General features: G+C 40.5%; 1 protein-coding gene across 1 annotated transcript in view; it reads left to right on the top strand.

Annotated features, from left to right (window-relative positions):
- Positions 1-18,328, top strand: part of LOC310944392 (neuroligin-2-like) — a gene marked incomplete at both ends in the record, with an annotated part of 50,443 nt that overhangs the window by 18,176 nt on the left and 13,939 nt on the right. Inside the window, one exon of the mRNA XM_083910164.1 lies at positions 3,363-3,512. Within this exon, the coding sequence (XP_083766290.1) occupies positions 3,363-3,512 (150 nt within the window). The remainder of the gene's footprint in view (positions 1-3,362; positions 3,513-18,328) is intronic.

Below are 18,328 nucleotides of genomic sequence, written 5' to 3'. Positions count from 1 at the left end.
CTGGTAATGCCAGGGATAATTGAACTTGTTTACATATCCTTTGGGAAATCAGTCCCAGGTTCAGAGCGCAAATAGGGAAGAGAGGAAAATAAGGAGCACTGTGGTGTGTGACTAAAAATGTATATTCTTAGCCAGTCAGCTTGTGTCATCTGTGTGACGTGTGATCCTGCATGTGTGAAGCCATATGTGCCATTTTACTTTGTCACTGTGTGTGTATGTGTGTGTGTGTGTGTTGGTGTGTGTGTACGTGCCCATGTATGTAAGAGTGTGAGTGACGCACCCAAGTGCATGTGTAACCTGAGATTCAGGTGGTGATGCAGGCGGGTGTGCAAATACGTGAGTGGAATTTGTTACCACGGCAACAGGCACTCGGCGAGCCGGTGCAATGGAATGGCTGGTGCAGTTCTATTAGCGAGAGGCAGTTTCCATAGCGACTCCACATCGTAGCTGCCTATGCAAGAGTTTGTGTGTGCCGTGTGTGTGTGTGTGTGTGTGTGTGTGTGTGTGTGTGTGTGTGTGTGTGTGTGTGTGTGTGTGTGTGTGTGTGTGTGTGTGTGTGTGTGTGTGTGTGTGTGTGTGTGTGTGTGTGTGTGTGAATCCCGTGTGAATTCAGTGTTCATTACCGTTGTTCATTATAAATGGCACAATTTTATGTTTTGGTTTTGTTTTTTATTCGGTGTGAACTTCCAATCAGATCACAGATTTGTCATCTCTTGTTCTCTCCCCCTCAGTCTCCTCATCTTAGAGTGCTGGAGCTCATCAGTGGTAAACAGATGTCTTATGTTATGTTACTTATGTTTCCACTTGGTCTGTCTTTCACAGAAAATTAACCACTGGCCCTGCACATTGCAGATGCTCGGCCTAACTGGCCTGTACTGGCTGGTTTCTCATCCTTACCACACTCATACTATACCACAGACGCTGCAAGGGGTGTTTCAGCGAAAGAGCACACACACTCTCACATTCACACATACACACTCATGCTGGCAGGATGAACCATAGCAACACACTGATGGGCATAAAATAACAAGAGAGGGACTCAGAACTGGCTGCACCATTTGCTCCACACATGGAGAAGCATAGCAGATCTGGAAGTTACCAGCACTGCACACAAGAGGAAGAGAGAAACAGACATCACAGACTAAAATATGGAGGATAAGCCCTGTGGGGCAAACATGAAATACAGAACTTGTTGCCAGCTTTGTGCCATACTTAGTATCGTTGTCCTCTTTTTTTCTAAGAACTCACTGCCTGTAACGGGTAAAAAATGCTCCATAAGGAGGTTTTTATATGCACTCACTGGTTAAAATATGTCATTGTGATTTTTTTGACATACATTTACAGCTGTGTATCTTCATAAACTTCATGCGAAAGAGAAGCAGCTCTGCTCTGAGCCCCCCCTTCCAGAGTTTGTCACCTTATCTCTAAGGGAGAGCCAAGACACCCTGCGGATAAAACCCATTTGGGCCGTTTGTATTTATGATCTCATTCTTTCAGTCACAACCCACAGCTTGTGACCATGTCTTAAGGTAGGAACGTAGATAAACCGGTAAATTTTTTTGGTTCAGGTCCTTCCGATCCGTCTGACAACCTCCCGCTCTTGGAACAAGACCCCGAAAAACTCTTCCACCTGGGGCAGGATCTCACTCCCAACCTGCAACCTCCACCCTTTTCCCGGTCTTAGCGAATTTTGAGGTGCTGATTTTCATCCCAGCTGTGAACTGCTCCAGTGAGAGTTGAAGATCACAGGACCACATCATCTCTGAAAACCCAATCCTGAGCCCACTAAACCAGACTCCCTCAACACCCTGGCTGATGGAATTACTGACATAGGGCATCCCTGGTGAAGTCAAGACTGGAATGAATCTGACTTATTGCCGGCAATGTGGAGCAAGCTCTGACATTGGTTGTACAGGGACCAAATGGCCCCTTCTGGTACCTCATACTCCCGTAGTACTGGACAAGATTGAACTCCAAGTCCACAAAGCATATGTAGACTGGTTGGACAAACGCCCATGTACCCTCTAGGACCATGATGAGAGTGTAGAGCTGTTCCACTGTTTCAGAACCAGGACGAAAGACATACTGCTCCTCCTGAATCGAAGGTTCCACTGTCTGACGGCCCCTCCACTCCAGAACCCCCGAAAGCATCCCAAGTCAAAGTCAGCAGAACCCCATCTCCACTGTACACAGTGTTGATGGTGCACTGTTTCCCCCTCCTGAGTCGCCAGATCATTGACCAGAATCTCCTCGAAGCCATCCGCAAATTTCTTCCATGTTCTCATGTCCGAGTTTTTGCCTTAACGACCGACGAAGCTGCATTCTGCTTGGTCTGCCAGTACCCATCAGCTGCCTTTGGAGTCCCGCAGGCCAAAAAGGCCCAAATAGGACTCCTCCTTCTGTTTGACAGCATTCCTTACCGCCCAAGTTCAACAAGGGGTTTGGGGTTACCACCACGACATGTACCAACCACCTTAGGGCCATAGCTCCAGTCAACCGCTTCAACAATAGAGGCACGAAACATGGCCCATTCAGACTCAATGCCCTCCTCCCGCCTTCCCCCAGGAAAAGTTCTGCCAGAGGTGGAAGTTGAAGTGCTTTCTGACAAGGGACTCTGCCAGATATTCCCAAAAGACCCTCATAATACGTTTAGGTCTGCCAGGCCTGACCGGCATCCTCCCCTACCATTGGGGCCAACTCACTGGTGATCGGTTGACTTCTCTGCCCTCTCTTCCCCTGAGTGTCCAAGACATATAGCCGCAGGTCCGACGACACGACTACAAAGTCGATCATCGACTCACGGCCAAGGGTATCCTGGTGCCAAATGCACATATGGACACCCTTACTTATGCTTGAACATGGTGTTCGTTATGGACAATCCGTGACGAGCACCAGAACACATTGACATACATGTTTATTTTATAAAAAAGCGCTTATACTGATTAATAGACTATTAAAACAGTTTGCAATTCATTTAGTAACTGATTCATAGTATGGATTACTTTTTAAGATTGATATAAAGGGTTTAAATGAAAGAAAAGCAACACTTGCAACAGTAACTCAAATAACCACTTGTTATGACTAAGCTATGCAGAAGGCCATCTCTGAGTATGAAATATCAAAATATGAAGCAGAAGAGCTGCAGCAGTAGAAGACTACACTGGGTGCCACTCCTGCCACTTTATGAGGTGTCCTGTCTAGCTAATAAAGAGGCCAGTGAGTCTAACTGTTCAGTAGAGCTTTCAAATTAAACTGTACGTCTGCCTGTTGCTTCTGAACAGTTGAGGTTAACAGGGATTTGAATGATTTTTTTTAAAACTTGGAAATAAAAATAACTGAACGTCTTTGTTTTTGTTGTGCAGATATTCGGGATCGTCGTAAGAAGCCGGTCATGCTGTTCATCCATGGAGGCTCATACATGGAAGGCTCAGGGAACATGTTTGACGGCAGTGTCCTCGCTGCCTATGGAAACGTTGTCGTCGTCACCATGAACTATCGGCTTGGAGTGCTTGGTAGGTTTTAATGCACATGTTGAGATGTGTCACCTCACCTTGACTTCAGTCTGTGAAGTCTGTGAAAGGTGAGAGGATTTATATTCCTTTGAAATCATAAATCTCAGAAGCATTTTGTCTTGTATACAGGTCTGCCATTGTCTTACTGTGAACTGGCTTTGCAATATCTATGTAGTCTATCTGTGAAATGTTAAATCTACGATAGGAACCATTGTGATATGGTCTGGATTTTTTTAGCCTTATTGATCTTTAACTTGATACTATATTTAAATGGCTTAATGTTCATCATGTAATTTGAGAGAGAAAGCAACACCTGTGAAGCTCCTCTGGACTAGATACTAACTGTTGAATTTAGAAGAATGTTTTTTATTAGGAAATTTAGCATGATTAATGCACACTGTATTATTTTATTCGTTTAAAACTTGAAATTTTAACTTTAAATCGAGAAATGAAAGTGAAAATTGAGTACAAATCAGAGTGGGGGTGAAAAAATTTCAGTGCAAAAAAGAAATCTGCACTTTCAGTAAAACCAAATCCTTTACTTAATTCTAGGGACGCACCAAAACCGAAAATAAGGAAAGACTTGAAGACAGACTAACCAAAGCACCGAAATAAATTATTTTCACTAAAACACCCTAATATATAGATATGTAGATTAATATTCATGCTTCAAAGAATAAATCAATTAAGAATCGATGAAAATATTCAGGAGGATTTCATTGCACATATCAGACAACGTGGGTGCATGCCCCTCATCTGGTGCAGACAGATGGGCCTGGATAATTTCTCTATGCGCTACTTTATCCCCACATTCACGTAATGAGGAGGATCGAGTACAGTCCAGATGAAGTGCAGGGGATCCGAGTAAATCTTATTAAAAAGCGATGACTCTTACGAGCGCACTTTTCATTGTTTTTCACTCCGTGGTCCTTCTCAACCTCTTTGTGTAGAAGACGCTTCGTGTGAAGTGAGTGTCGCAGGGAGTTCATAATCTGTGCTGTATGCAGAAAAGTTTCGCTTTTGTGCAAAGAGACTTTCCAGCATTTAATATGTGCTGTCCCACCATGTGTACTCTTGTTGGACCTGTAATATTAGTGTTCCAAACTGATCTTGGACAGACTCTGATTAGGATTAGGCAGACGCCTGCTGGCCACAGTTTTTGCATGTGTTGCATTATTCAGTATCTCCAGGTTGGGGCATTCAGTATTTCTACAAAAGTCATATTTGTACACGCAGTTCTATAGTAATTCCAGTTTTCGTGTACATTCAGTTGTAGTTTATCTTGTTTTCATTCCTGCCACTGAAGCTGCTCACATCAATAACTGTTGATTGATTGTGTTTCACTTAGCCAGAAAATTCAATTGTTTTGTTCTTTATTTAAATAAATGGATTGGTCTCTTAACATGTACACTTCATAAGATAAATATTTCAGAAACTTCATGCTTATGTTGTACAGCCAGTGTTTAAAAAAGCACTTTGTGTATGTGTGTGTCTTTATTTTTGTATGGTCTTGGAGTAATTTATTTGTCCCCTGGAGCTTTGCAGTGCTTGCATGGCCTTTGAATGTGGAATGACTTTGCTTGGGTGTGTGTGTGTATACTGGACCACACATGCTGCTGGATATTATCTATGGAGTATTTACACTGGGCATCATTTTTTCAAGGTGTTTGCACAAAGACTGCGTCAGTCATTGCATTTGCCAGGTTAGGTAATCAGATCTTGTTTGTTGCCCCACGCCTGTTTCAACATATCAGAAAAATGATAAACAGAGAAATGGAAGTAGTTTAGGACGACATCCAAGAGTTTCAGAGGCTGTACACAGAGGGTAACATGATCCACTCTGTCATTGACTGAATGTGCCAGTGGAGAGAGACACAGAGACAAGGACAAACTGAGTTATTGTGAAATGAGGATTTGCACCTGCAGCTTCATCCATAGTATAATATATAGTATTTGACTGTATAGTTTCAGTAAATTACTTCCTACTAGTTTCTCGCTTTTTTCACTCTTTATTTATCGATTCTCGACAGATGCAGTACAGTCAGAATAACATTTTTCTCAAATAATGAAAGAACATAATATTACATGGTAACACTTTAGACTAGGGAACACATTCACTGCTTACTAGCATATATAAGTAGCGTACTTGCCCTTTATTAGTAAGCATTAAGAATGTATTAAAGGGGCCATATTATGCAAATCAACCTTTTAATCATTTAAATATTTGGGACTCTGGAGGCCCTATCAGTCGCCAAAGTGTGAAAAAAGATGACTCACTCCTATTTTTGTGGCGATGTTGACTTGCACACTCATTGCTACGTCACAATGCGCTAAATTCCTGGAATTGTTGTCTCGCAGAACTCTTTGCTTTGTCCGCAAATCACGCAAGAACTTCCAGCCTCAGAGGATTTATCTGTCCAGTGGATACATGTTATATATAACAGCAATGTGCCTGCGAGAGTCTGCAAATGATCACTTTTTCCAAATGCTAACTGCTGTTAGCTCCCAGTAGCCTACGTGGCTAATTTAGTTTTAGTTTAGTTTTGTTTTACTTGGACAAATAGGGTATTATATGACTCCTTTAACACCTTATTCTACAAAAACTTATTGTACCTCTATTACCCTCCTAATCTAAAGTGTCACCATTTACATTATTCTGACAATGACATGACATTTGCTTTGTATTAAAACTTAGATATAAAGTGAAAAACAAAATAAACGGCAAATCACTGTGCTGTTATAACTTTACAGCTATGCCATAGTACACTTTAGCAGTACCCATCTGTGTCTGTGTGCTATATTTTACTGTAACAAGTAATTCCATGCAGTCATGATTTAGCAGTATTTTTCCTTGATAAATACTGTTTTAATGCAACTTTGCAGTAATTAAATCCTACCCATGTGTACCCAAAGTAAGGCAAGGCAAGGCAAGTTTATTTGTATAGCGCCATTCTTACACATGGCAATTCATAATGCTTTACAGGCAAGGAAATACATTGGAAGTTAAAAGATAAATAATATAAATTAAAACAATTCAAATTTAAAATCAAGCAGAAATTAATAAAACATTGGGATGTAATAGAAAATCGTTATTTTCAAATCATTAATATCATTAAACAGGCAGATCTGGAAGTTAAAATGGTTAAAATTGGCAATATCAGAAAGCTGCAGTAAACTAATAATGGTTTCAACGCTGATGTAAACAAATGTAGGCAGGATCACACCGAATCCACACAAAAATAGTACACAGGGAAGCAGTGTACCTTTAAAATTGACCCATAAGAATCTGAGCTACCACTCTGAAGCCTCCAGAGTCGCAGTTTAGCTGGCACCATGTTTACATTTTAAGTTCACCTGCGATCAGGCTCCGATTGGTTGATACCACCTATCACTCACATGTTCCTCTTTTACTTACTTTATTAGGCTGTGTTTACTTTGTGTATGGTATATTGGAGCATAATAGTCATAATAGTCATAAATGCACACATAGTTGCATACATTAAACAAATTAGTAGTTAGTCCAGAAGCTGCTTCACCTCAGTAAGATTTGTTTCACTGCACTTTAACTTCCTCTTTTGCTTATATCAATAGTACTGTTTGCCCTCTGCTGGTATAACACATAACTACGCAGCGTGTGAGGTCCATGGAAATGACATTTTCTGGTCGGTTAAATTCTGAACATGAATGAATTGACTAACGGTGAATTATTAACATCCTTACTTACTGTGATTCATGTCTGACATGTCTGAGGAGGTGTACTCATGCATTTTGCAGCACACGGGCTTTACGGTGCATGTACATCAAGGTGGAGTGTGATCCTGCCGGATGATTATGAAGGATGACGCAGCGTCCTTGATTCCTGAACACTGATGGGAAATGTTTATATATCGGCGATTGTGTGCTCTCGTTGTCTCTCGCGCATAGATATGCTTAAATGGGTTAGTGTATTAAGGCGATTATTATTCTCTGTGTGTGTTTGCATACCTCTGTGTGTGCATGCATGCATGTGTGTGTGAGCTTATATTTTTGACAGTATCTTTTTTAGGGCATGTGACAGTGTACACTACTTGGTTAAATGCTGTGTGTAGCATATATATCCGAACAATGCAGCCTCCATGTGAATTTGTAATAACACTCCTCTCTGACAGTGTGCATTTAGAAACACAAGCTCCCCATATTTTAATAGTTTTCTGTTCTCATCTTTCCTATCATCCTCATCTCTCACGCACACAGAATCGTGCACGTGCCAATCTCATTTCTGACAGCGCTGCCTGCACCTTTAAGAGGAGTTATGTGGGAGTCGGGAAGAGGGGATGAAGCAAGAGCAGGAAATGGAGACAGATGAACGAGGGAGCATCATAGAGAGACAGCGAGGGGGGAAAGAAACAGAGGAGGCGGGAGATGGGAACAGTCTAAAAATAAACCATCAGAAAAACCTTTTAAAACCGGTGTGTAAAATTCAGAAGGCTTTATTGGTAAATGTTGAATGTACGGTAGCCTTACAATAAGCCTTTTATGTGTACTTTCGGGCAATGGACTTGCTTTATAGAGGCCGCCATCTAGTAGTGTTGTGTCTTTTCGCACAATGATCCATTTGGGTGAATGAACTGAACTGAATCACTTACTGAAACAATTCATTCATCTCACAGTTCAGCTGAGCTGAGCACTGTTACAACTCAAGGGAGACAGCGGCCAGCAGGTGGGGGTGAAAGTGATTCGCTCAATGCAAACGAGGCAGTCAGTCACTCAGTGAGGGAATATCCGCGTTTCCGGATATATCCGGAGCTAAAGGCTAGTAGTAAGGCGTTGGCACTATGTGTTGAAACTTACGAAGCGAGAACATATACACACATGCAGTAACCACAAACTCACCAATGCTGCAGATCAGCTGCCACTGTGATGAGAGGAGGAGTTATTGTCAAGTCAATACATAATGTAAACAAGTGCATAGCGTAACAAGTACATATATAGGGGAAATTCCTATTTTAAAGGTACCATATGTAAGAATGTGGCCAAAAACGGTCACTACATTCAAATTAAAAATACCGAGGTCTCTTAGTGTGTTTTCTGGCGTAACTGGCAACCCGTGGTTGCTCGGCAGCTGAGACTCTACTGACTGCAATGATTGGTAGACGGCGGTAGGTGGCGCCACATGCCAAAACATGATTTCAAAACATAAACATGATTTGCAGTCTGCAAAAAAATGTTTTAATGCAAATATTTTGTCTGTACTGTTGTTGTTGGTGAGTTCAGTTTGTTATATGAACATTATTCCTGAGTCTCTGTGACATATTAGGAGGATTTTATGGCCAGTTGCTTTAGATTTATTACATAATGCACCTTTAAATACTCTGATCTTGCCGCCTTTCATAGTTTCAGCTGCATGGTGAAACCTGCAATATGACAAAAAACTGTGTATTAATGTGTAACAACTGTAGCCTACTTACGGCTATGGCTTAAACTGCCACAATCAGCCTCAGCAAATCCAGAACAATGCCCAACTGTAGATCAGTTAAAAAGATTTTAAAATCCTTCGAAACATGTGTCATTACTAAAATCTCCATATTTAATAGCACTGCAGAAAGCTGGCAATCGTTAGCCGAATCCCAACCTGTTCAGCTGTATTTCAGTTCTGTGCAGGAAGTGCTTTTCCCCGTAACTACCATCTAGTGCCGCAATGTTTCTACAGCAACCTGAAAGGACAAACCCGCCAGAGTGTTGAGTTTTTGAAACAGATGCTTCACATGCAAACATTTTGGTATGTGAAGGCCATGTGAAGGTAATTCCATGACGTGCTCCTTTTGTTGGAATCTGCAGTCTCACTATTAAATGTCACTAACTCATACACACTATTATATATAAAATCAGCAATCAGAGTTCTTTCAAATAAATGTGTGGCCAGAGTATAGCCTATACCCACTTGTTCATGTTGTCCAATAAAATGGGTGAATGATGAGAAAATGCCTGCTGCTACACAGCCCAGTTCAGAGGTTCGATGACAGGTGAGATTTGTGATTGCTGCCCGGCTCACCTTCCTCTACCTTTCTCCTGCTCCAGGCCCAGAGAGCAATCTGATTTGTGTTGCATAGCCATCTGTTCAGACTAATTAACTCATTAATGAACTCTAGGGAAGGGCCCACCGTCATGGACTCTAGGAGACGGAACATTTTTCACCTCAGGAGCAAAAATACAAAACACTTCTCTGCACTTTCTACGTGATTTCAGCTCTTGCAGCTTCAGAAAGTGGAGCCTCATTTGATAACCTCTGCATGGAGTAAATAGAGCTATGAATTTAACATCTGTTGAATGTATTTTTCCACATTTACAATTGTGTTAGGTAATATTTCAGTGTTGCCACATTCTAATATGTCCCTCAACAGCTTCGTAATGAACCGATATATATTTGCTATACTTCTCGACACAACACAAGAGAATTATAAATGTGGGCTTTTGCTCCATTGCAGCATTGTAGAGCTGCTACGCTACTTTTTGCAGGGTTGTTTATAGCGATAAGCTGATCCAATACTTAACTTTGGTCGAGGACTCTTCAGAATCAGTGAGATATCAAAAATCTGATCACAAGCCCTAAGTGTGACATAATGCTTCACTAAGCCCATGGTGAATAGAGATATGTGCACTGCTGCAGTGAGTGATTGTTCATGGTTGACATGTTGCGTCATGTCAGCTGTGCTGTGACTTATTTTAAGATAAAAAAAAAAAAGAAAACCAGCTGACTGTAGTTTAATTGGTAGTAGAATTTAATTAAAAAGAAGGCGCTGAATTACTTGTCATGAGTCATGCTGAGTCATGCTGTGGTGACATTTCTTCCTTTAAGGAAGATAAATATTGGAGAATTATGTTTTTAATTAACTGGTTATGCCTTGGTGGTAAATACATCAGAACAACGGTGTTATTAATAGCAAGTTTGTTTAAAAGCTGTCAAAAGACAGTACTGGACTTGGGTTAAATTATTTGGGTAAAATGTCCAAATAAATGTCATTAAATTTTGTCGTTTTTTTCAGTTTAAAATGTACTTTGTTGAAATTTAAAGGTCCAGTGTGAGAGCTTCAGTGAGGAGAGATTTCTATTGTCTCATTTACAGCAACTCTGAGGTTTTTGATACCATAAAAACAATTTCATGTATGTAAGTAGACCTCCATGACTCACATATATGTGCAATAGGACCACTCTATGGGAGCTTTAAAGAAAACATAATTATCCTGAACGTTTTCTCAGTGTACAGTCACCTAAATTGCATGAATTGCTGCTAAATTTTACACACTGTACTTGTACAATAAGATGGAGCATTAACACATGAGATAGTATCAAAATATGACCTCCTATACTCTAACACAAGGATAGGAGCTTAAAGATATGAATTGTTCTCAATTCATTTTTTTGGCATTGAAGAATCAAAAATAGAACAATTCAATTGCAGCATTGGCTATTTTATTATATAAATATGTTGCAAATTGTATTTGAAAATGATTAATCATCATCCCTACTCGAGACATGCATCGGGGATATTCATTTTGGAAACAGACATTGCTGAACTACAATGTGGGTGTGTTGGGGTGAATTCCAATTCCTTGCTTAACCCTCAATCTCAAAAATGCGCGCTCCCGCAAGTGCAAGTGCTGTCCCGATTCTCAGAAAAATTAAGTTGAGGGGCTGGTTTAAGGGCTGTATTGCCCTCAATATTGAGATTTTCCGAGACCACCCTTGGGAGCAAGGGCTACCCAGAATGCATTGCGTGTTTTGACCTAACAAAGATGGCGCCGAAAGAAGCGAAACGAGTACGCTACAAATTAAGTATTTTCTTTGTTAATAGAGATATTAAAAATTATGAAAACCATTTGTATTATCTTAGTTTAGGCCCATATTATGGATTACTGACGTCATTGTTACGTTACGTACATTTATTTTTATTTTACGATCTTTTGTCAATAGCCGGCCAGTGCGGACAAACGATCGTTTGCTATCGTTTACTTTTCAATAAGCCGTGGTGTGTGGTAACTGTCAGCTGAATATGTCCGTGGTTGTGGTATTTGTATGAGTATCATCTAGTAACTAAATGTAAATGTGTTCTTCTTATTCTTTTTTGGAGTTGACAGACTGGACACAGCTTTCGCGTTATTCTGCCCCCTACAGTCAGTGAAGATGTATCTGCATTTAAGGGGTGTCCCATTTCTAAGTGACAAAATAACCCTCAACACTTGGTTTTGAGGGCCAGTTAAGATTAAGGGTTAAGATTGAGGGTTTAGATAGGAATTGGAATTGGCCCTTGCTTTACTTGCCATTCCCCTTGGAAATGCATTCCAAGGGGCAACGCGAGCATCGGCCAACCAAACACGCTTTCAGCTTAAACACCACATGGCCATGTGTCTCTGTGGTGGAGGTGTGGCCTTCAATCATCTCACCTGCAGCTTGGACTCATCTGCCACTAATCCGCTCATCAGCGTCATCCACTCATACCCCAGCTCTTCAGCTGCCCATTGCCCGATCATTTCCCTGCACTCAGTGGTAACTCTCATGGCCTTTCTATGATTTCCTATGACCTCTCTAGTGTTCGCTTGTTGCTCTTGCTTCTCGTCGACTTCGCTAATTCCCGTGCTCTAATGTAGTCAGATGGCTTCGTTGGTTTGCATGCTGCCTCAGACGCTCATCTGCGCTGTTTAGCTGGACGCCAGCTGCACTGCCTACACACATCCATTACTCACCCTGCTTCCTTGCCTTTAATAAATTATCTTGAACTGCTCGATATCTCCAAGTCTGCCTACTCCAAGTGAGTCCAACTGTAACCCAAATAATGAATTTGATTTAAAAAAAACAGTGTTACCTGTCTTCTTAGATTTGTTTTATTTTTGTTATAACACACTAATCGTTCTGTTCTTTAAATGGCTGAAATTTACAAGCCCAGATATTTTCAGCGTGGGTCGAGTCAGTGATAGCCCTGGGAATCAGTTCAAATGTGTTGACCCTTTGTTCTCAAAAAAACATCCAATTATTGTGACATTTTTAAGCTGGCACACGTTTTGCCCTCTGTTAATTTCAGCATGCTGCCTTCTCACAACTCGGTCATCCCCCAATACAAATGAAATGCACCTCCCACTCTTTGCTCAGAGCCACACTCTTCCCACTGTGAGCGCTCTACAGACTGTGATGGCTGCACACAGAACTAAACTGTGATGAGATGCCCATGCAGGCAAAGCTGCTGGGCCTACAAATTAAAAACTACAATACAAGACGTATCTTACCTTTGTAGAAGTGGCTCGAAAGTTTCAGCGACTTGACATTTATCGGAATGAGAGCTACACCTTCTCCCTTATTGGCAAATTTCACATTCACATCAACAGTGATGAGTTATAGGTGCGATGAATGAAAGTGACACCAATCTGTATGCCAAGCTGGCCGCCAGAGGCACAGCTGGAGTAGTCAAATCCAAGGAAGATAATTAATGCGGCCTGCCATACATCCTGCTCGACAACTTACTCATCGCATAACAATCAAACGCAAACTGTCAAGGGGCTCATGGTCGATCGTGTGTGGCACAAGTGCATCGTCCAACTCCAACTTGTATTTGGGTATAAAATCAATCAAGGTAATAGTTTTTTTTATTTTATTGATATTTTTGAAGCCCTGTGATGGACTCTCAATCTGTCCAGGGTGAACCCCGCCTATGTCAGCTGAGATTGGCACTGCTCCCCCCCGCGACCCTCATCTGGAGGATGAAGCAGCAGATGATGGATGGATGAATATTTTTGAAAAGGACAATACATCTTAGGCTGGCTTTACACGGCAACGCTCCCGAGTGAAACCGACAAAATATTTTATCAGATGTGCCTTTCGTTTAGACGGCGACTGCGTTTTAAAAAATTAACCCACCCTCCAGAGTGGAAATCTTAAAAACTCTCCACCGTTATGTAACGTCTAAAGGGTTGAAAACACAAAAGTGTGCTCTGAGCTGCTCAAGCTGGCGGATCTCCCATACGCGTTGACGTCAGATCCATGTGCAGCCAAACAACAACAAACATGTCGGATTATATCCATCAGTTGGACATTCAAGTTGCCTTAGCTGCTCTGATACCTATCCAGGAGTCATTTCAGCAATTACGCCGAGTTAATGTTTTGGTTTTTGACTGTAGGCTACTCAGTGCTACTAGAGAGAAGTAGAAGGACGTTTCAGTTGGTGTTGTTGTATGACAGTGCTTCACAGTGCCACCTAGCCACCTGGCATGCATACTACATCAAATTTCACACGCTTTTGCGTCACCGTGTGCATGCAGATTTCCACCCAAAGACACTCGTCTAAAAGCAAAATAAAAAGTGGGAACGCAACGCCACTTTTGCAGTTTGTGTTCAGATCGTTGTCGTGTAAAGCCAGCCTTAATGAATGTGACTTCTAGCTGTGGCTTATAAGCAGTTCATCTCCCAGGTTATGCTTTTAAAGAATAAAACAGTCAAACAAATAATCTAGTACTCTAACTAACAGTTGGAAAAGCTCTCGTTGGCTGTCCAATAACAACACAGTCTGTCTTCTGGGGGTGAGATTTCGGTCTGAAACGGCGCGACTGAAGAGAGCTTCAGTGAGGAGAGATTTCTATCGGCTCATTTACAGCAACTAGGAGGTTTTTGACCACAAAAAACAAGTTAATGTATGTAAGTAGACATCGATAACTCACATATAATGTGCACTCGGACCACTCCAAGGGAGCTTTAAGTGTGTTTAAGTTAAACTTAAAAAAGCTTTAAATGTCTTTTTAGTGCGACATAAGGAGCTTTCAGGAAAGCACACCAGACTTGTACGACAGCCCAGTTTCACTGAACAGCTTGGCACCTTCTGAATGGACACGTGAATTGAGAAAAAATTGAATGAGATTAGTAAGGTAATACATTAAATGACATTGGAAGCCCATGGGCAGTATACTGAGAGCAGGGTAGTTACGCAGGAGGGAGCCCAATTACAGTTTAAATGCATTTCTGGGTATACTTCACATACAAAGTAATACATACCTGAAATGGTCCTATTAGTATTTCTTCAGACTGAACTGTACTTCTAATCCCAGCAAAGAGACAAAAATGTACTAGAGGAATCAGAGGATAATATAATGAATACATACTTGATACAAGTCATACAGATGGAAATCATTTCTCTCGTATACTGTATTGTGTTGTGTGTTGTTCAGAGTTGTGAAGTAAGGATTTGGTCAGGTCCAGAGGGTTTTTCAGAATTCAAAATGGGCCACAACATACACTACCGTTCAAAAGTTTGGGGTCACTTAGAAATGGCCTTATTTTTTGAAGGAAAAGCAAATTTTTTCAATAAATATAACATTAAATTAATCAGAAATACATTCTATACATTGTTAATTTGGTGATTGACTATTCTAGCTGCAAACACCTGGTTTATAATGTAATTGTTTGCTAATCGCATTAGAAGGCTATTGGATGATTAGAAAACCCTTGTGCACAGCACAGCTGAAAACAGTATTGCTTTGAAAAAAGTTTGAAGGGCAAAATTACTATTTTGAATAAATATCATTTGTAATCTTGTCAATGTCTTGACTATATTTTCTATTCATTTTGCAACTCTTTTGATGAATGAAAGTGTGAGTTTTAATGGAAAACACAAACAAATTATTTGACCCCAAACTTTTGAACAGTAGTGTATGAGCAAAATGTTCATATTGACTATTAAAAAAATACATATGAGAACCAAATACCTTTTGAAACACTTCCGCAGTTCATCTTATTGTCTATTTGGCTGTTTGTTCTTCGTGGAGGTGATTGCCACCGTACCTGTGTGTAAGAATTAGTATCCTCTAAAAGTGAGGCTGCAGATTGCATCAAATAAAGGACTCCTCTGCTCACTCCTCCTATTTCCCAAGTGGATCAGGTAAATATGGTGGCCTTCACATACTCAAGAGGATGTCATTCTTCTTTTGTTTGCATGTTCAGCTACTAAAATGCAAAAACACATGCGGGACAAATAAAGGACTCTCTCTTATCAGTAAATTCCTGTTGAATGCAGGAAACTTGTGAGAAAATTCCACAAGGATTTTTTGATCACTCAATTTCTGAAGGTGGTGGCTCTGTGATGAATATTATTTTTTTTGGTCCAAACTGCGGCATGTCCTGTACAGTTAATATCAAGTTACCATGGATACCACTTGTGTTTTTTACATGCGTGTGCAGTTTATATGGTTGTAAATATGCACAAACGTGTAAAAAATGCGAGAGAGCTTCTTGTATCCGCACTCTTGATTGTGTTCCCAGTAGCTGCCAAATACAATTGGAGTGATGTGTGCTGTGATTACTCAAAAAGCTGCAGTCCTGTCATCCACCGTAAAACTCAGAGACACAGAGTGAGGTGATCTGGAACCTGGCAAAGTCGCAGTTTGTCTGTGCCCCTTAGTCTGTGGAGAATTGAATGATCATATTATCAAAATGGATTCATGAGTCTTCAGTGTGCAGGAAATGGTCACCATTTGTGTTTACCTTTTTTTTAATTGGTGTGTCTATATTTGATCTACTTGAATTTTGCGACTCCTCACCTGTGTATTAAATGGCCAGTGTCTTCCCTCTGATTTTTGACATTGCAGTGGAATTATACATGTCCTTTAGTTCGCCTTTCACTTCTCTGGTCTGTGACAGTAGCTTTGGGCAGTACTTGTTTTAATTCCTCTTTTTTTTGGTCTTTCTCCCTCCCGCCTCACCCCATCCCCTCCCTCCCCTCCTCTCATCTGGTTCACAGAAATATGTTCAGTGACCCACTGCAGTTCTGTTCAGTTGTAAAAAATGACTCTGCAGATGTGTGTTCCTCATCTCAGGACAGTCAGATGCCTCTGACCAGAGACCACACATTTTAGTTCTGGACTGTGAATGTGGGAGGATGCAGCGAACAATTGGCCAATGCAGCTGAAGGCTCAAAACCACTTTTTTTTTCTTGTCTGATACAGATATCACAACCTTGAGAATCTACAGATGTCCGTCCAATACACACTTTGCTGCATCTTTCAAATTACCAAGCTGTTCACAGCACATTTGGCTGATGCATTTACTATCAAGCCAAAACCAGCCATTTAAAAAAAACACAATGTTCCTTCTGCAAAACAAACAGAATACTCCTATTAAGGAAAAACAGACCACAGTTTACACTGTGTACTTAGTGAAGCCTTTAAAGGAATACTTCACCGATTTGAATGTGGCTTTGTATTGCTAGAATAGCAGTAGTATTTTTTAGAAAATGTGCTTCCCTCCCTCAGTTTTTCACTGAGTTTCCATTTTCAAAATGTGCCCTACTGTGATGCAAAACGCGTCATTTGACTCACACTAGAGCACATTTGGATAAGGGAAAACAGATTTTTTTACAATCATTGTATTTTTTTTGGAATTTATCTGATTTTTTTATTTTATTTTTTGTTTACATCCAATCCATTATTTTATTATTTTGCAATGGCTCATCCCTCATATTACACTAAATGTTAGGGATGAGACAATTTGATACTTTGGTACAATCTGAAAACCATATATATTGCATACACTGTAAAAAAGAAATACATAAAATCACCAATACCATTTTAGTTGAGTCATGTAGTGGGTTGTTTATTTCGTCTTTATGGGAGCAGAATATTTGTCGGAGAACTATGTCTTTGAAATGACTTTAAATGGCTTGCACAAATGTGTTGTTAACAGCTTGATAGTTGAAAAAATGGAAAGCAGAAAATGACTGCTATCAGACTGACAGACAGATCGGTATTGGTAGATACTCAAGTTTGTGATCGGGCACGGACATGTGATATCGTGCCACCCCTGCAAAAACACTAAAAACACACAACAATTTGTTTTCATATAAGCAAATTTGGAATTCCCCCCACCAAAAAAAATCACCTTGATACATTTCTATTTTAAAGGTGCCATATGTAAGAATGTGGCCAAAAACGGTTACTACATTCAAATTCAAAATACTTATAGGTTTCGTTTTCTGACCTAACTGGCAACCCATGGTTGCTCGGCAGCTGAGACTCCACTGACTGCAATGATTGGTAGACGGCGGTAGGTGGCGCCACATGCCAACACATGATTTCAAAACATAAACATGATTTGCAGTCTGCAAAAAAAATGTTTTAAATGCAAATATTTTGTCTGTACTGTTGTTGTTGGTGAGTTCAGTTTGTTATATGAACATTATTCCTGAGTCTCTGTGACATATTAGGAGGATGTTATGGCCAGTTGCTTTAGATTTATTACATAATGCACCTTTAAGTTCATGCTGTTGATGCAGTGGAGATGAGAGCTCTCACCATGACTCATCTCTTCATTGTACAGCAAAGAACAACTAAAAGCTCAATCTTACTTTTATTGCATTAAATTGAAGTATCATGCTTTCACAGCTTTTTTCCACCAAAAAAACACACTTTCCCAAAGGATGTTCTGTAATCAGAACATCCAAGTTCAAGCAGTTACAATTAGAAGTTTGTGAGTGCAAGAGCTTCAAATGTCCCTCCATTTAATGCTCACCACACTCTTCTCTGTAGTCTCTATCAGCCCTTCATTTCCTTTCCCTGTGTCTTCATGCCAGTATCTTTACTTAAAGGTTGATGACTCTCCTCACATTTTCCTTGGCCATTACCTAAAGCAAGTGTTGAATATGTATGAGTTCGGCTTCATAAACTGCTGCTCTCAGCGCTAAAGTCTGTAGGAAGCTTAACTCAGCAGATGAGTACAAGGAGAGACTCAGTGAAGAGAGATTCACAAGAAAGAACTTGTTTGATTTATCTTCAGTGGTAGAGGACAAACCAAATTCTTTATGTTGC

The sequence above is a fragment of the Microchirus variegatus genome, assembly GCF_963457635.1.
Source record: "Microchirus variegatus genome assembly, chromosome: 2".
Taxonomy (NCBI): domain Eukaryota; kingdom Metazoa; phylum Chordata; class Actinopteri; order Pleuronectiformes; family Soleidae; genus Microchirus; species Microchirus variegatus.
This window is presented reverse-complemented; position numbering and strand designations above follow the sequence as displayed.